Raw genomic sequence first — 19,524 nt, forward strand, 5'->3', positions numbered from 1 at the left:
CACCATTCGATTAGTATATAAATTTATTTTTATCCTTATTTTTTAATTGTTATTTTTAAAATTCTTTTGTATAATTGAAATTCTCTTTTCAATTTTATCATTCAATACATGATTGATTAATAATTGAATTTCATGATTTTTCCAGATTGGATACTTTAGATCTAATAACTTGAAAGTTAACTCAAGTTTTTTTTTTAAAAAAAAAAACTTTATAATCCTTTTTATTTTTTTATTGGGTTATTTCAATCATATGATCTAAGTCACGAGTTTAGTGAGATATTCAAGCTTGACTTATCCTTAATTAACATGGTTATGAATTTATTATGAATAATTTTTTATGTTATTTTTCTGATTCTATTTTAAAATCTAAACATCACTTTTTATATAAAATATTGTCCACAAACCGCGACACCAATCCCGTTCCTTGATTATCCATGACTTTGATCAAGTTCTATCTCAAAAAAAAAAAAAAAAAAAAAAAAAACCATCGCGTGCAGTGATAATGAAGATATGAAAAGTAAGAAAATCACAATCGGATACAATATATGGAATCAGCATACATGTATATAAATGTATACGTACAGATTCCATTACATGGATGCAAAATTGGTGGGGTGGAGAGCGTAGCTCGCCTAGATTTCAGATAGAAATCCAGTCTCTCTACAACCACCTAAAGTCAGCAATGGAATGCCCAGGCAAATTCCTACCCTAAAAACGATTACCAAAAAAAAAAACATGGAGGTAAATTCCTAAGTAAACATTCCATGCAATTGCCTAAGCCTTGCTAGCTAGCTATACTGATTGGTTTAATACCATGACCAACTTTAGTACCATAGCATTCCAGATAGTTATGAACCCTTTTTTTTTTTTGTCTAATTTAAGAGAGAGGAGCCCTGTGAGGAGATCCCTTTCGCCTGCTGCTCAAGGAGAAGAAATTCCCCTGAAGGAAGCCATTTTTTTCCTTCTTTTTCAGGACCTCGGGTTCATGTGCAGTTCCTGAGCTGCCCATGATGTCACTGGAGCACGATGATCCTCTGTATTGTAATGGGTTCTCAAGAATGGAGCTCGGGGTGATTTGACCTTCATCATCGATAATCTCGGAGCTGTCCATCCTCAATCCCTCAAATTGGGAAAATGCAAAATCAGATTCATCAATCCTGTAGAGAATAGCAGAGAGATCCTCCCCCTGATCCACCAGGTGATTAACCTGCATTGTGTGTACCTTTTCTAAGTCGATGAGCATGAAGGTCAAAAGAGAGAAGGAAAAAAAACATAAAAAGGGAAACGCGACATAAATGAACGTATACTATAGAGGTAGTAAAATTTACTTGCTGCAACTCCCAAGAAACAAAGTGCTATAATCTGGATAATTCTACAGGAGACAGCTAAAACCCACAAACCTAACAGGGAAGCTGAAAGCACATCCACTTAGAGGGGGGGAGAGAGAGAGAGAGAGAGTTTAGTTAAGATCACCCCCAGGCCCCAACTACTCCCTTTTTGGCATTCCTAGTGCAACCAAATCAATGTAGTAATTACTCCCTTTTCAAAAAACCCTTTTCAAAAAAAAAAACTCCTGTCATAGAAAAAAGACCTTTATAGTGTATATACATTTACAAACTTGGGAAAACCCGCAAGATTAAAACTAACTAATCAAAGAAATTAAAATGGACCTTGCACGAGAGAGAACAGAAGTGGAATGGGTCTTGGAGTATCCTGTCACAAGTGAAGCAATTGTTGGCTGAACCCTTACAAGACCTTGACTGTGGTCTCTGATTCAGAAATATCACCTTGGCATTGTTTATTGTATAGGGCTGTCAAACAAATAAGAACAGCTGATATCATAATCTCTCTCTTCTCTTTTTCAACCTAAAGATCGCTGGATTATCTTCAAGATTTATAATTACCTGAATATAAGAACAGTCAATGAGCTTCTCAAGATCCCCCAAGCGAACCACATCATGGTAAACGTATCTCCTTACCTGTTACATGCATGGTATCTAATTACGCCAATAATTAGTTCCATCTAAAGCTTATTAATAGATAGGAATTAATTAGCCACTATATTGTCATCCAATTAAGCCCTTTATATTGAATTCTACGCATGGAGTCAAAGATCACTAACAACGAGTGCCTATACGAACTATAATTGATGAAGCACAGGATAATGTTGGGAAGGCAATGGGCATCTTGGGGTAGATAACTGTAATTATTTCATGAAAGTGATGTAAGCTTTTACCCCACCCACCATTACCAACTTAAATTCTAGGTGAAACCTCTTTCCTCATAAGAAAAAACGAATAGCTAAGTAAAATAGTAAATGAGTTGAGCAGAGAATAAATTATGAACTTGGGTTTTTTATTCTAGAAATATATATAAATAATATAACGAACAAGAAAATGAACAGTAAAAAATATGGTCAAACTTTCGCTTTCTTGAAAGCAACAGGTGAGGAAGCTTTGCAGAGGAAATGGATAGAAAAGAAATCTTCCACATATGGGAAACAAACCAAATCAGAAAGGTGGGAATCAAGGGAGACAAGACAATCCATTTATGGAACATCATCAAAACTAAAATAAATAAGGTAAAGTTTAATTACATAATCAATCTTAGGAAAATCTTGATAGAAAGGAAATACGCTTAAGAGGATCTTGGATTCATGGACGACATCCATTGGTGGAATCATACAAAAGAAAGAAAATTTCCGAAAAGAAATTAAAATAAATGTTCAATTTGCTCAATGTGCTAGACCTACAAAAAGGAAATTGACCTGGATTTTTAGCTAGCTTGTTTTTATTCTAAAACTTTTAGCTGGTTGGTTTCAGAAGATTTTTTATATGTACATGTATGGAGGGGGGGGGGGGGGGGGAGTGAGAGAGAGAGATGAACTACATACATGGGAATATGAACAATAACTAAATAATGAGAAATAGAAAATAGAAAGACATGCCAATAATATTCAAAAGAAAATCTATGAAGTTCTTTGAAAACAAATTTAGTAGATAAAGAAAAGTCCACAATTGTACGTATACAATACAAAACTTCAAACCCAGATTTCATGTAAGGGAGAAGAAACATGACACCTAAAAAGAATTTTAAGATTTCTGAATTGCTTTCAAAAAATTCTCAAGAACCCATCAAATAATCCAGGGCGAGTATGGTTCAAAAGAAGACTCAAGTAATTCAAGGTGGCAAGTCAAGAAAAACTGTGCAAAAGTTAGAAAAATACAACTGGTAAAAAGGATAGTTCAAAATTGTATGTGAATCACATGGGTGTAATTGACTGTGTAAGGAAATTATAAACACAGAGAAGATTCCACTTTCACATGAAAAAAATCAGGACCAAAAAAAAAAAAGTGAAGAGAAATAACAGAAGAAATTTTAAATACCCACCGAGGAATCAAGGATATGTTTTTTCTCAAAAGGAAATCAAAGCCCTAAAAAAGTTCAGATTTAGAGTAAAAGGTACAATTATATGTGTAAGAAAGACATGCATATAGATATATACAAGGAATTCTGATAGCTAGCTATGGAGAAGAAGTAATAAATTGTGTACCTGGAGGAGGGGATGAGAGCGATGAGAAGGAAGGCAGTGAGGGCAGATACTAAGGCAACAGAGCAAGCAAAAGACGTTCTTCTCATTCTTTCTGCGATTCTCGTGGACCCCACAACCTCCAAAGAATGTCTCTGCCATCAATCCTTCAAGCCATGCAGGCTTCATACTATTACTCATCATCATCATTTCATCACCACCTCCATTTCTACTTCTTGATGATGTATTATGATTATGATTATTATAATAGTACCTTTTCTCCTCACCACCTCTAGCTCTACCTTTTTTGGAACTTGTAATTCAATATGGAGACTGATGATCTTGATAAAAACAAAACAACAAAAAAAAATAAAGATGAGTAGAGAAATTTTAATTAAAATACATATAAAGAGCTCCCTTCAAATTCTTGGAGAAAACCTACACATGATTCTAGTAGCTCACTGTGAAATGAAATGTAAGTGGTATAGGTGTGTGCATATCTTCTCCTCTATTTAAATTCAGCAGCTTCCAGAATTATTGTCGTTTCTAGCTAGAGCGAGAGAGAGGAGGGAGATAAAATGAGGGGAATTCACAAAAGTTAAAAACTTTTTGAGATGTGTTTGGGTACTGTGCATAGGAGAGAGAGTGTGTGAGTGCTTGTGTGTTTCTGAGAGAGGGAGGATGTGTCCTTTTAGGGCTGAGTCACTAGTCAAAGAGAAAATTGGCTATAGAGAGATCAGATGCCCCAATTACAGTAAAAGATTTGAGGTCTTCTGAAAGCTAGAAAGAGAATCAAAATAACTAAAAAGAAAAATTGAGAAAATTGGAGGATGATGAGGTGTGTGGTGGGGAGTGGTGTAGATGGCGGGAAGACGGCCCACCAATCTGTACCTTGTCTTCTTTTCTTCTGCCTAGTGCATCAAGGGTGAGGAAAAAAATTAAAAAAAAAAAGAAAATAAAAAAAATCGAATCATTAAAAAAATCATTAGAATATTTAAAAGAATATTCAGTTTGATTCAGTTTTGATCTTGTAAGTCTAAATTAAAAAACTAAACCGAACTGAATATTTTAAAAAAACCAAATAAAAAAAAACCGAAATTAAGCTCATTAGAAAGTAAAAGACAAAACCCAAAAAACAATATAGTTTTTGGTTTTTAATATAAAATAACCGAACCAAAACTAAACCAAACCAAACCAAACAGAACCAGAACCGGTCGGTTGGGTTTTGGTTTTTAATATAAAATAACCGAACTGAACCAAAACCGGTCGGTTGGAACTGGTTTCGGTTTGGTTTTGGTTTTATTTTTTATATTTTATAAAATTTTAGTTTAGTTGTTTTTATAGTTAAAAACCAAACCGAACAAAAAATAATCACCCTTATAATACCTATAATAAAACTTGTATTCAAATGCTCCAAGCATAAGCGGGAGCACCCAACCCCAATCGCACCATTCTTACCCACATTATCATAGTTTTATAAGACCTGGTTCAAGTTGTGAATTGGCTGGGTTAATTCATAAATAGGTAAATTAAATTTTTTTTTAATATTAAAATAACAATATTTGAGGTTTTTTTAATTTAAAAAAATTATCTTGGTAAAAATATCGGTGGGTCACCGGCCTAGCAAGGTTCTATAAGTATGCACATTTAAGATGATAATTTAATCTCAATCTAATGGATATTGATCCAACTTGAATAAATAATTAATTTTTTGGACTTGATGGATAATAGATAAGATATATATATTGTCAAACCCGACTTGAAACCTACCTGAAACTAACCCAATATATATATATATATATATATATATATATATATATATATATATATATATATATATATATATTCAAACTTTAAATATATAAATTAACTATTAATAAACAATAATAAATAATATATACTAATTGGATACCCGAAACCTGATGGATAATTTATGAATATCTAATTTTTTTAAAAAATAACCAAAAATAACACATAGATTTATGGATATATATCTAATTATGAAATCTAATCATGAGACCATGATAAACTCATAGAAAATAAAATAAAATAAAATAACTAATAAAACTCAATTTCCAATTAACCCAATGGTGAATGATGAAATTGAAAAAAAAATTAAAAAAAATACAAAAAAACATCACGGGTCAACTCTAGTTAACTCGTTAAACCCAAAAAATATATCATGAGATCGAGATAACCTCATAAAAAGTAAACAAAAAAATGACCTAAGTCAACTTGGGTTAAACTACCAAACCCACGACTCAAGTTAACCCGAGTTAAATTACCAAACTCATGACTGAGGTCATGAGGGTGAAATAACCCTATAGAAATCAAATGAAAACAAATTATAAAACATAATTTTCAATAAACCCAAAGTTAAAGAATGAGATTTAAAAAAAAATTAATTTTAAAAGAAGACTAAAAAAATAACTTGAGTTAAATTGCCAAAACCATGTCTCGGTTCATAAGACCATGATAACTTCATAGGAAGCAAACCAAATAAATCAAGAAATCTAATTTTCAATCAATAAAATATTCAAGGATAAAATTGAAAAAACAATATCAATTAAAAAAACAAAAAAAAACCTGAATAAACCAGGTTAACCAGCCAAACTCGTGATGCAGTTCATGAGGCTCGAATAACCTCATTAAAACCAACTCGAAACAAATCATGCAGTCTAATGCCTAAAAAATCAAATGTTGATTCATGAAATTAAAAACACAAAAAAATACATAAGGCACAATTAAAATGAATAGTGTTTTTGTGAGGTGGTGCATAGTGAAAACACCATTTCTTTTAGTGTTTTACTAGATTTGTGGACCGCGCTTCGCCACAAGTAGGTAAAGAATTTCTTTGGCATGAAAAAAATGCCAAGAAAAAATATTTAAAACCCAAGTCATCGAACCAATTGGTAATTTAAATAATATAAAAAAATATTAAAAAAATAAATAAAATGACAAAAAATGATAACAAAAAAGATAAAAAAAAATCCCCGACATGAGCTTATTTGGAGTATAAAAAACCCAATTTTTAAGGGTGAAAAAAAAAGCTAGAAAAAAAACCTTGTTAAAATGGGCCAACTCACAAATTTCGTGATAATTGACATAAGATTAAGATACTTTCGTAGAAAGAAAAACATTAAAAAAAAAAGAACCACTTGAAAGGAAAGGGAAAAAAAACACGAAGATCAATTTTCAATTCATCAAATGAAAAAAATATCAATTTTAAAAAGTTACAAAAAAATGAGGATTAAATTTGATAGAAAAAAACTCATGGAGGATGAAATTGTAAAATATTTGAAAAATCATCCAACACAAAACAAATAGCAATAAAAAGAATAGAGAGTGGATTTGAAAGATAAAAAAAATGAAGAGGGCAAAATTGAAAAACATTTGTGATTTTATGACACAAACGTGTTTTATTTTTTTTTAAAATGTGACTCGAGACATAAAAATGATCGAGGAAAGAAGGCTGATATATGGACAAAAAAAGTGAAACGACAAAAAATACATGGTTAAAAAAATCATATAGAAGGCAAATACAAAAAAAAAAAAAAGCTTAATCAATAATGATAAAACTGAAAAAAATATCAGTTTTAAAAAAGAGAAAAAAAAAACCCGAGAAAACTTGGGTGAACCTTTTAAACCTAAACAAAGGTCTCAAATTTGCAATCCACTAAATCCTAGACTTGAGCTGAATCAAAAATCTCAATTCCTAACCAATTTAATTTTGATTAACCAAAGTAAATCCAACAATTAAAAAACCCAAGAAAACCTAGTTCATTTTCAAAATAAGTGAAAAAACCTAATTTTTTTATTTATTTCAAATAAAACAAATAGTAATCAAAAGAATGAGAATTAAATTCAAAAAAATAAAAATAAAAATAAAAATGGATGAAACAAGAAAAGAATTCTAACCTTATAATTTTTTTTAAAAAATCATTTTAAATATCTAAGGAAGGGATAAAAAAAATAATTTTAAAGAATTAGGCAAAAAAAACCCAAAAAATAACGATAAACAAAAAGGACCCGAGATAACCGGGTCATTTTCAAGACAAACAAAAAATTCCACGAAAAGAAAACTAAAACAAAAGGAACCCAATCTTCAATTGAATAAAAATTAAATGATGAAACAATAAAATACAATTAGGTTAGGCGAAGGAAAAAACACTTAGCATGCTCAGGCAAACATCCTAAACTTAGTCAAATCCTAAAAATTAGCAACTCGTGAAACTTTGGATTCAGGTTCAATGAAAATTATGAACCAATTTAAAAAAATTGTCAAGGCAAAAAAATTGGCAATCAAAAGAATAAGGATTAAATTGGATAGAAAAAAAAATCAAAGGAGAGTGAAATCGTAAAACAAAATCAATTTAAAAAATGATTTAAAACAAAAAGATTACAATAAAAAGAATTTGGACCAAATTGAAAGATGATTTTTTTCGAGAAAGATGAAATTGAAAAGGCATACAAATTTTATAAATTAATCAAGATACAAAAAATAAATCAAAGGGCTGTTCTTGAATTTTTAAGACGCTAGCGCGAAAATCTTGGTGGAGAGAGAGAGAAAGGGGGGGGGGGAAGAAATGGTCGCTAGCGCCAAACCATCATGAATCTTGAAACATGCCTTTTCTCATCAGGTCAGGGGCATCGAGACCTTTTAAATGCCGTCCCTGAAGGCGGTGTTTGGTTGCTAGACATCCCAACACGCTGTAATGGTTCTCCACACACTAGTGCGTGCCACACAGACACCAACAATTTTTTTTAATTATATTTAATATATTTTAATTAGGAAAACCCCCGCTAAATAACCTTCTAATCTACAATAAAATCAATGTAAAATGATAAAAAAAAAGTCATTGTGAGAGAGTTAAGTTGATTTTGTCTTTAAGGGCATCAAAGAAATTACACTATTTTTTAAAAAAATTTTAAAAACAAAAACATCCATGAGTAATAGGCATTATCTTTTTTTTTTTATTCTAGGGTTAAATTATATTTTTACTATGCAAAAAAATGAAATAACCAATTTAACCTCATATAATTTGTATAAAATAATTGTGTTATGGTGAAAAGACCATCTTACCCCAATATTTTGTTGAAAGGTTTTTTTTGTTGAGCCAAGACCAATTTTATAAAATCATTATTTTAATGAATAATAATATGAATCTTGTGCTACAATAATGTCTCTTTCACCTTTAGTGTTTTTTTAATTAATTAATTAATAATTATTATTATCTTGCAATTAACATAACCAAGCAAAAAATGCCAGCAGTTGACCTGTGAATTGTTTGTTTATTTCGAGCTTATTTGATATTGTGGTAATATTTATTTTTCAAAGTGCTTTTCGTTTAAATTTTTATCAAAATAATATTTTTTTTAAAAATTATTTTTGATATTATCACATTACAATGATTTGAAAATACCAAAATAATTAATTTAAAGCAAAAAAATAAAATAAAAATTAATTTTTTTCAAATACACTTTCAAAACACAAAAATAAATATGTTATAAAGATTTTTTCCATTAAACTTTGAGAAACTTTCTTGAAACTTAGGATATGATTGGTTTTTATGATGACACTAACATGTAATGATTATTTCGAAGGGACAAAACTAATAAAATAAAATTTGAAAAAGAATTTGGAACAAAACCCATATATGTTATATATCTCCGCAAGTAATGTCCTAAAAAAAATGAAGACTAAAACTTAAATTATTATACAATATTGAAAGAGATTAGGCTTTTTTTGTTTACACTCTCTCACAAAACATTGTGAACTGGAGTAATGTTCTTTTTTAAAAAATTTAATTTAGTTTTTAAATTTTTATTTTATGTGATTTAGCCCTTTGGAACCTAAATTAGCTCCTGATTGTATATTTTTTAAGGAGGGAGGGTTGAATTGAAAAATAAAGAACTAAAGTAAAAAATGTGGGAAGAATAAGGGGTGTATTTAAAGTTTGTCGTTGAAGTTCATTTTCATCCCCTATCTTTTTGAGATATTAGGTTATCGGTCCCAGTAATTTTCATACATTGAGGGTGGCATGCCAAAAAGTTCTCATAGAGAGAGAGGGAGAGAAAAATCTTGGTAACGAACTTTATTTTCATTATTTTTCGGTCTTTTTTTGATTGGAGGAGAGAGAGGAGGCGCTAAATTGTGGTGTAGACAGAGAAAATTATCGTTGGTGTCGATTTCAACCACCAAAACGGTTGTTCTTTGTGTTAAATGGTTCCATAAGATGAGGGATGTTACAATTATTAATTTTTTTGTTACCATGAAAACACCTAAAAAACAGAATTAGACTTGGGAGGAGTTTTGGGTTTTAGGTTGATTTTGGGTTTTGGACCGGTTTTTTGTGTTTTTAGAGGCCATAGATTGGTTTAACAAGGTTCTTAGGGTGTTTCCTAAGTGTTTTGGGTCAAAAATGAGTTGAGAATGATTTTGTGGATAAACAAAAGAACCCTGTTTTTTCCTAACACACTAGTGGCCGAATTTTGAGCCTAGCAGACGACATGTCATTTTTTTTGGAAATGGTTGAGGCGGATGACGAGATTAAAAAAATAAAAGACTCGCGCGTGAGCCGTAGTTTCATGGGCCAAGTGCTATGATTTGTTTTTTTAATTTTATATAGATTAATTGTTTTTTGAAAATAATTATTTTTTTATAAGATTTATAATATGTGCAACATTGCATGATTATTTTTTGTCTTTTATTTAACATTGTTTTTTATTAATTTTTTTGTTGCCTTATATTTTTATAATATTATTAAATTAATCAAGATTTAACTCGGTTATCAAATTTTTCTTGCTTCTTTAAAAACATAAGCATTTCCTGAACTTTTTTCTTTTCAGTTTAAAAAAATTAGAGATCAGATGTTTTATGAATAGTGTACAAGTAAGATCATTCAGATATTTTATGAATATTTTATAAATATATTTTTATAATATAGAAAAGTGTTCATCCTTTGCATTAAATCGTTATTGTTTTTTCCTTTTTTATTTTTTGTCAATTTCTTATTTTTTAATTATATTATTAAATTAACCGAGTTTATTATCATTATCCAATTCAATGACCAGAATTTTAATTTTTTTTTTGTTTTTAAAAAATATTTGCATCATTTTGATATTTTTTTTACTATAAAAAAAATAAATAAACCTGTAGCGTAACACATGCCACCTAGCTACCAGTGTACTATTAAAAAAAAAAACAATGTTACAGGGTAGATACTATATATGCTATTAGTATCTATATATTTTTCTGTGGCATCAAGGAAACATTAATTATCCACAATTTAATTTATAAAAATCGACCTCACGATATTTGATATAATTAAACAGTTGAATTGGTTAGCATGTAACAGAATTTGATTTTCGTGATGATATTGTAAATCCATCAAATTAATATTTATTTTTAAGTACATTTTGGACATAGTAATTCATTTCAGGCTACAATTTAATATCAAGAAAATAAGCCTATTATAACAATAAAAGAAAGATAAAATTGTTTTAAATGTTTTCTATTATATTTAATGTTAATTTAACGGTCACGCCAATATTTATTTGATGGAATCTTATAAAAATGCTTTATAAAAAAATTAAAAATTCTCACATTCAAATATTCAAATAACAACAGAAAAATTCAAATAGAAAAAAAAAATCAAAAAGTTTATATCAACAATATGTAATAATCTTTATATATATATATATATATATATATATATATATATATATAAAAGATTGGGTGGTTTTTTGGGCATTTTGGTGTATCTTGTAGTATTTTCCTTTTTATTTATTTATTCAAAAGGAAATATTAGTAGTTGTTTTTATAATATACAGACGCTGTAGAAATAATAAATTAAATTTTTTTTTATAAAGTTCTAATAATTATAGATATAGAAGAATCTGTTTTTTTCCCCATCAAAATTTCAATAACTTGTATTGAATTTTTTCGAAGAACGAAGACAGCCACTAGAATATCTAAAGCAAAAGCTTGCTGGCTTCTACTGATCTATCCTAGTGAAGATCCTACTGAGAATTAGTCTTGTCTACTTTTTCCAAGACTTGTTGTGTGCTGCAACTTGCTGACAGTAACCAATAGGAATTGGGCAAAATCTTTGTGAGGGAGAGATGCTTTTTCTCTCTGGGAAAGCGCATTTACAAAAAGCAAGGAAGACAGTGGATTATCAAGTAAGCATAACCCATGTCCACAGTTCACCAATCATCTCAACACAACCATCCACTGAGGCCTCTTGTTCCCTGGTGTGTTATGTACCGCCTACTGTGTGCCCTTCCCCTCTCTACCTTCTCCCTTTCGATCCCCCATACTTGCCTTTCAATTTCCCCAACTTCTCATTCCCTTCTTCATGGCTCAAATTTCACCATCTCCCACACTCAGTCCCACCATGAGCACCCCTCCATGTCAAGATCAATCCCAGGAACCAACCATGGATTTCAATGTAATGGTCATTGTTGCTGCAATGATATGTGCCTTGGTTTGTGCTTTGGGCCTCAATTCCATGTTACAATGTGTATTTCAGTGCACAAGACGAGCAGTAACTGAACCAGCAGAGTGGATATCTTCTCGTAGACGGAACTCTGGCTTAAAGAAGAAAGAAATGGTAGCTTTGCCAACTTCAACTTATGCTCATCAAGGTTCACCATCATCAGCTTCAGGTTGTGCCATTTGCCTAGCGGACTTCACCGACGGTGATAAAATAAGGGTCTTGCCTAAATGCAACCATAGGTTTCATGCCGATTGCATTGACAAGTGGCTGCTCTCTCACTCTTCATGCCCTACTTGTCGTCATAGGCTCAAGTCCAATGAATCAGTGCCTTCTCTAGAGCAGATAGTCACTGCCTAATCAAATAAGAAATGAGCAAATGTTTTTTTTTTACAGAGCAAGTGTTTTTATTTGATATTATATGTTTCTCCTATTTCCTTGTTTTTTTTTTAATTTACATGGGTGTCTTGGTCAGTTTGAGTATACATCGACTAATTTTATGGGTCCTGAAGTTAACGACCATATAAATCTCTAGTGGCCCTGAAATTTATGGAACTCGAACTGTGGATCTTTGAAGAGTAAACTCAAACCCTCACCAGTTGAGTTACATTCTAATCTAGTTTCTAGTAAGAAATTAGTAAGTGTTGTTTCTTTGATATTCGCTTATCAACCTTGTGGCCTCATAACAACACTCCATTTCAATGAAAAGAAATCTAGTCTTGATAGAGATGTGAGCCGTATAACAAGAAAAAACTGAAAAAAATTTGATTTTTATTTATTTATTTATTTTTAAGAATATATAAATGATGGCCATCAAACAAGGATGGAACTAATTAAAAGGTGCTTAATTTGTTTAACTTTATTAGATGTTTATCCGCTATATCCCATCCTTCCAATTTCACACACACACACACACACACATATATTTCTTTCTATTAGCAAACGAAGCGCATCACTTCCCAAATGAGTCAAATTTGAAACTCATTATTTTAAGAAGGAAAATGCAATCTCGAAGTTGGGTTGGACAATTTGTTGCAGAAAAAGATACCATGAAAACTACCTCCACCTTCTATGTGTGAAGGACGTGCAATTACGATGCCTTTCGATATTATGATACCAACGCCTATAGAACAATATAAAGCAAGCAATTATAGCAGCAGAGGGCAACAAGGACCAGATTGTTTTTCTTCTGTTTGTCTAGTGGAGTGTTGATGTAGTATCATTTTGTTGTTGCACGTGTAAGGAATCCATCTCCACCACCTACTTTGCTCGCATTCAGTTCCACTTGCTAATTTGAATGAAAGGATTCTGTGGACGTGGTGAAAATGCAAATCATTTGAAACATTGAGGTAGGTTACCACTGGCACTACCTTTCTTGGCTTCAATTGACCAACAGTGCAATCCATGCTGATGATGTTCTTAATGCTTAGACATCCCAAGAAAGTAAAATCTGAATGAGGTGTGGCAACAGCAGCCGCGGCAGTGGCAGCGGAGCAATGCTCACAGTTCCTCCATAGTCTGTTAATAGACGGGTATTTATAACATAAGAAATAAAACATCATTTTAGTTTCAAAACCATGTTTTATCATTTAGATGCAAAATCAAGTTCAAGATTTTGATGCTTTGGAAAAATAAAAAGGAAGACAAGGGTGTCGTGTTTAAATGCACCCTAGTTTAACACGGAGGGTCCAGCTCAAATTATGGACTGCACGCATTTTGCAATCAATGTTTCATCTCCCAAGCTGAAATCGTCTACCTACTTCTTCAAAAACACCATAACTAAGTATCAATGCCCATCAATAGTAGTAAAATAAACAAAGAAGCTCTTAATTTGTCCTAGTCACTGTATTCTTCACCAGTGTCATCATCGTAGTAGTACTCATCACTATCACCATCGTATCTATCATACATAAGACCTATCAACTGCCGCTTTGTCAGTTTCTCTTGAATTCGCTCTCTGATAGCTGTTCCCTGATAGAAATGCACACCAAACGTGGCATGAGCATAGAAAGAGAGATGATAAATGCACATACAGACCACCACCCACTTAGTTCAGGCCAGGAAGGAAGACTGACCATTTTATGACAACGTTCTTCGAACATTTCAAGAAATCCAGCAACCAATCTATCAGCATTCTCCACCCACTCATTCCGATGCACACGGGCAGTTTTAGCAACTACTTGTATCTGCCGGATCAGAGCAGAACATATCAATCCAATTATAATGGGACATCTGCCAAGTGGTAATAATGCATATAATTGATTTCGAGTTATCTTCTACTGAATGAGAAGTAGAGCACAAACTTAATGGTAGCATCTCGCAAGAATACCAATTGGCTAGGCCTCCTCATCTTTAAGCTAAACCACCCCACTGGAAAAGCTAGGGTGTGTTTCCTAGGAGAAGCAAAACTTAAAAGAGGGATAGGGGGCAGGTGAGGGGTGAGTGAGTCTGGCTCCCAGGGCCGAAGTTGCTGACCAACTGGCATCATTTACAATAATAACTTGCATCATGCGTTTCCAAGAGGTATGCCAGCGTAATAAACAGATGGTTCAGTATAACAGGATTTTGCTTACAAAACACTTCTAATACTGATCTTAATAGCAATATGTACATGCTTAATAAAGTAGCTGGCTACTGTATAGTCTAATCTTAATCCAAATTACCAAACTGCTTCAACAATTAATTTTGAACATCAGACCTCAGCGGGATGGAAAGTGAGCAAAGATTGAAGTCGGATACTTTTGGACTAAAACATTAGTTCTAAATGGCAAAGCAACTTAACGTTAGGAACCCTTGCGCACAGGTGAAGCAAAAAAAATCTGTTTGGAGAGAGCAATCAGATTACTTTCTAATTACCCTCTCCTTAATTAATTTGTCAAAATTCATACTTACTACTTGACTACAGAAGTAAGAAATGTCAGGAAGAAAATGAATTATAGAGCAAGAATCCATAAGGCATCTTAATTCCCAATATGCTATCCTATATTCGCAACACCATTCGATTATGCAACTAATCAAAATAAAAGGAGAAATTTCTGTGTTTCAATATAGGATGCACGAAAAGGAAAATTTTAAAGTTTTATATTCACATAGCCATTCTGTCTATACACAAGCACTCAAACCAATTCTTACAACAGAATTATTGAAAATTACTGTTTGTAGGACAGACTAGATTTTGGTGTTCTTTCTAAAATTATTTTGTCTTCTACTGCTTCCACTCTTCAGCACGTGCTAAAAAATATTTAGATTTTCTTTATTTGTTCTGCACACATTTACATCTATCCAAAACAAGGGAGGGAAAACAACATGGCATGAAAAATAGTCTTAGTTTATCAAGGTTGTACCTATCCTTCCAACAAAGAAGCACAAAATCTCACATGCTACAAATAGTTAACACGCATGCCATGCAAGCTCACAACTAAGTATTAGCAACTTTGAAAACAATTTACATACCTTTTCCCCAACTATCTCTTGCTGTTTCTTCACCTTCTCACGGAACTTTTTAAGCCCCATGTTAACTCTCAGCCGCTTCTCCTAGTGGAAGAGGATAGGGAATGAAACAGATCAATTCTATGGAAAGTACACAATGGCCGGAACTCAAAAAAGAGAATTGCAAATAGAGTGAACCTTCACATAACTGACACCCAAATCTTTTCTTGTATATCCACGTGCCAAATTACGCATCACATACTCATTATAATCTTTAACAATCCTCATTATAATATCAGAAGTGGAGATCCCATCAGTCCGTTTTGTTTCCTTAAATCTCCCAACAGACTTGACCTGTATGAACATTTTTGCAGAAATGGATTCTAGTGAAACCATTCGTACTTCGTTGTGATAGTGATGAGTCTATTATGTAATCATGATTTGCCAAATCCAAAAAAATTATGTCAATCATTAGAGTATATCATGTTTTGTCTATTGAGTTCACGGCACATGAAAAGTCATCAAAACCATGAGAAACTATGGTAGCAATGAACAGAAAATTAGCAAATTACTTGGTCATGAACATTCAAGAAAAGCCTTGTAATGGTGACTGAGGAAATTGAAAGAGGATACAGGTCAAGAAGCAATGGTTTGAGTGAGGTAAAAGGTACCCCCCCTGATAGCAACATTTTACGGTTAGGGATAGAATTTGAAGGAGAATAATGGAGTTTTTTTTTTCCCATTGCCATTTGTGAAAAGGTTTCATATGTATGAGACAGTTAAATCAAGAAAACTGAGAAAAAACAATGGACTGGCCTTTACTGAGGCAAGTAATGCCAAAGTTTATGAAACTAATAATCATATGCCGCTCAACAATCAATCAACCAGCAAATTTAGGCATACTTCCCTGTTATGTGTGAGGATATGAGAGCAAAGAGGGTCATCATGACTGTGGAAAAATACAGGTAGCAGTGGTGATATGGTAGCACGAGCTTAAAAAATATTAGGGCACATAAAAGAATCAGTCATGGTGATGGAAGAGAAGATATAAGCTACAAAGTAACAGAGTGAGCCAGATAGGAATGATAAGCCACATAGAATAGAATTGCAGATTTTTATTCTCATCACCATTTATTGAAAGGTTTCATCAAGTCAAGGTGAGCCAGTGCTTGAGAAAAACAAAACTCAGTTATCACCAAACTTACAAATTCATAGACATCCTTTCCGGCTCCACTTGCATCAGCATAACTACAATTTTAGGGCAAACAGAAAACAATTAACATATTAAAAAGCGTGGGGAACTTCAAAATTCAAGGAAGAGCAATAGGGAGGCAAAGACACATAGGTGATGAGATTTTAATTCATCTACACGTGAAAACATATATTATGGAGCAGGATGCCAAATTGAAGTACTGCCAATAACAAGATGTCGAATGAGCAAAAACGAGAAAAAATTAAGTAGTAAAGAACATAGTGAAGTTAAGTGGACAACAATTTGTTGTAACAGAATCAACAATATACTTATTGTAACTTAGATGGTAAATGGAAGGAATACAAAATAACAACCACTGCAAATATGGCCAGTAAATTAATTAGAAGCAGGTCTTGAACATGTTTTGCACCAAAAAATAAAGAAGTAGAAAGGCATCAAACACAGCACTTGCTCATACAAAAGACAAATACAGAACATTTTAGTTTCCATGCAGTTTCACAAATCATTCAACTAAAAGTCAAAATATCATCTAATTCAGCAATGATTTTCTTATTCTTCAAATAGCCGAAGTGGAAGACCCAAAAAACACAAGCATGCAGTTTCCATGAATCTTTTTTAATTGTTGGAATGACAAGCAGATGAGTCCATTTGGACTGATTAACCTTACGGAAGAGAGTCATGAGCCACATAGTCGATCCTATGCTTGTCGAGAAACTCTTGTGTGATAACCCATGGCGCATCAGGGATAACTTCGTCAACCCACCTACAAAATTTATCGTCAATCAATGCTGCATGCACCCTAATCCCTAGATAGAAATTTACTCGTTCAAATTTAATATCCAAGATAAAAAAAAAATAATAATAAGTTTTTCCAACAGACAAGCTCCCCAGTATGAAACAAGTGCAGCAAATTAAAACTGTGAAAATAAAATGAGCGAAGAAGTAACCTGATCACTTTTTTTTTTTTAATTAATAATTATGCAATCTGCTACCAGAAATACCAAACAGAGATAAAACCCCGCACTCTTCAAAGGGAAGAATTTTTCGATGTGTATGTTATCTTGTGTGCAGTCTAAGCAATTCAGTTTGTGGAAAAATAATTGATGCCAGCAATCTAAGCTCATGGCCTAAATTTTATAGGAGGCAGTTAAAGTTCTTAACAGTTTTATCATTCTAATTCCTACACCTCATCAGATAAGGAAAGCTTTTTTGGAAATTTCATTTGTTTTGATATTTAAATAAGAGAATAGATGTTATTGGTTCTTTTTATTTAGAAAAAAGAAAAAAAGATCTTAATTAAAATATTTGATTCAGTAAGATTCCTTGAAAGGAAAGGGAAGGGAAGGGTTTGGATCGTTCTATTGGCTCCTACCCTGTAAGGTGAAGGCCTTTGTTTAGGCTGCAGTATTTACGAAGATAAGACTGACAATATATTGGAGGAACGAACACAGAACAAGGTCTTATCAAAGCCATGTGTACGTGTTATGCATTTAATAGTGGTGAAAGGCCGGGACACCCTTTCTCACTGCATTTACTTGCATGAGTTTGTGGAGTAAAACTTTTCTATGTTTGGTCAGTAAAAGATTTTCCAAGAACCAAAAGAAAAAGGCCTCTAATTGACGCAATTCACCCATGGTTGTAGGAAGGCAAGAAGCTCTGGAAGCATGCAATATTTGTTAGGATTTGATGGGTTTGAATGGGAAGACATTCAACAATCCTTAAAACACTGGTTTCCACCTTTCCAATCACTTGACACTGCCTCTGGTGCATTGCAAGCATGTCTACTACAGCCAAGTGATCATCCTTGATGGTTGTTATTCAAAACCCAAAAATCAGGCTCTTTAATCATAAACCTACCCTTTTAAAAAAAATTATGGTGATTTGTTATGCATCGGAATTTTAATCCTGTTTGAAATCAAAGAAATAGAGAAAAAAATTTGAAAAGATGAATAAAAAGCTAAGGTACCTGCAATGGCGAAGAGACTCGTAGCGTTCTTGATCAGTCATCACAGTTTTACCCTTATATCTGTGAGTCATCTCATCATTGCAGCATCCAACCACCAAATACGTATTTGGAAACCTATCCAATTATTTCTATTACTATTATTTTGAAGGAAAAAAAACATATGTAATTAAATTGAAACAGAAAATAATAATTGAATTCAATTAAAACAGAAGAGAGAGAGAGAGAGATTGTGAGAGTGATAATAATTAATTAATTAATTCAGATACAGTTTCTTGGCTTGCTCGAGAGAACGGGCATGGCCAAAGTGGAAGAGATCGTAGATGCCGTCTGCATATACTCGAACTGGCCTCTCCTTCTCCTCCTCTGCTGCTGCCTCTACTGTCCTCGAGCTCTTCTTTGCCTTCTCTTCCTCCATTTTTCTTCTTGTTCTTCTTCTTTAAACGGGGATTATCCTTGCCTTCTCTCTCGTAAAGGAAAGAAGGAAAGAATTTATTTTTTTAGCGGTGCTTAGAATTGAACAGAAATTAAGCGCTGCGCAGCGCACACAGAATCTCGCGCTGTCTTCCATGACATAACTTCTTCTTCTTTAGCACTATTATTTTAATTTTATTCGATTGGTTAACGACTTTTTGAGACGATGGGGAGTTCGCGAAAGAATATTCCTTCCCTCAAATGAAAAGAAGAAGAAGAAGAAGAAGCATGATTTTAATTTTTAAAGGGTTAGCTATTTTACTTTTTTGGTAGGAATTTTGTCTCTCGGCCACTGGTACCCGCTGCCGCCTTGCTTCGCTTTCGAGGCTTTTCTATTGTTCTCTTTATCATATACTTTAATGAGGCATTTATTAAGCAAATACAACGGTCCAAACCCTAAGGTCCATGTTTTCCAGGG

At 32.7% G+C, this 19,524-nt stretch overlaps 3 protein-coding genes across 6 annotated transcripts; 1 reads left to right on the forward strand and 2 right to left on the reverse strand.

The window, feature by feature from the left end:
• Positions 1–511: 511 nt before the first annotated feature.
• LOC18094636 (protein RGF1 INDUCIBLE TRANSCRIPTION FACTOR 1) lies at positions 512–4,269 on the reverse strand. 2 transcript variants are annotated; one of them, XM_006368979.3, is made up of 5 exons: positions 3,972–4,269; positions 3,554–3,870; positions 1,905–1,979; positions 1,671–1,811; positions 512–1,207 (listed from the first exon to the last, which is right to left on the reverse strand). In XM_006368979.3, exons 2-5 carry the CDS (start codon positions 3,737–3,739, stop codon positions 878–880), a joined length of 732 nt encoding a protein of 243 aa, XP_006369041.1. In that variant the 5' UTR covers positions 3,740–3,870; positions 3,972–4,269; the 3' UTR covers positions 512–877. The 2 variants fall into 2 exon arrangements, with proteins under 2 accessions (XP_006369041.1, XP_024437376.1); XM_024581608.2 differs by having other exon boundaries at positions 3,554–4,267.
• A 7,227-nt stretch (positions 4,270–11,496) lies between these two features.
• LOC18094637 (RING-H2 finger protein ATL73) lies at positions 11,497–12,539 on the forward strand. The gene has a single exon (XM_006368980.3). The coding sequence runs from the start codon at positions 11,890–11,892 to the stop codon at positions 12,385–12,387; it is 498 nt and encodes a 165-aa protein (XP_006369042.1). The 5' UTR covers positions 11,497–11,889; the 3' UTR covers positions 12,388–12,539.
• A 1,049-nt stretch (positions 12,540–13,588) lies between these two features.
• LOC18094638 (choline-phosphate cytidylyltransferase 1) lies at positions 13,589–19,472 on the reverse strand. 3 transcript variants are annotated; one of them, XM_024593642.1, is made up of 8 exons: positions 19,369–19,472; positions 18,636–18,749; positions 17,337–17,432; positions 16,662–16,704; positions 15,655–15,810; positions 15,481–15,561; positions 14,103–14,213; positions 13,589–13,998 (listed from the first exon to the last, which is right to left on the reverse strand). In XM_024593642.1, exons 1-8 carry the CDS (start codon positions 19,455–19,457, stop codon positions 13,864–13,866), a joined length of 825 nt encoding a protein of 274 aa, XP_024449410.1. In that variant the 5' UTR covers positions 19,458–19,472; the 3' UTR covers positions 13,589–13,863. The 3 variants fall into 3 exon arrangements, with proteins under 3 accessions (XP_024449410.1, XP_024449409.1, XP_024449411.1); XM_024593641.2 differs by lacking the exon at positions 19,369–19,472 and adding an exon at positions 18,902–19,327; XM_024593643.2 differs by lacking the exons at positions 15,655–15,810; positions 19,369–19,472 and adding an exon at positions 18,902–19,330.
• Between the last annotated feature and the right edge of the window lie 52 nt (positions 19,473–19,524).

Source organism: Populus trichocarpa, chromosome 1 (genome assembly GCF_000002775.5).
Source record: "Populus trichocarpa isolate Nisqually-1 chromosome 1, P.trichocarpa_v4.1, whole genome shotgun sequence".
In the NCBI taxonomy this organism is placed as follows: Eukaryota; Viridiplantae; Streptophyta; class Magnoliopsida; order Malpighiales; family Salicaceae; genus Populus; species Populus trichocarpa.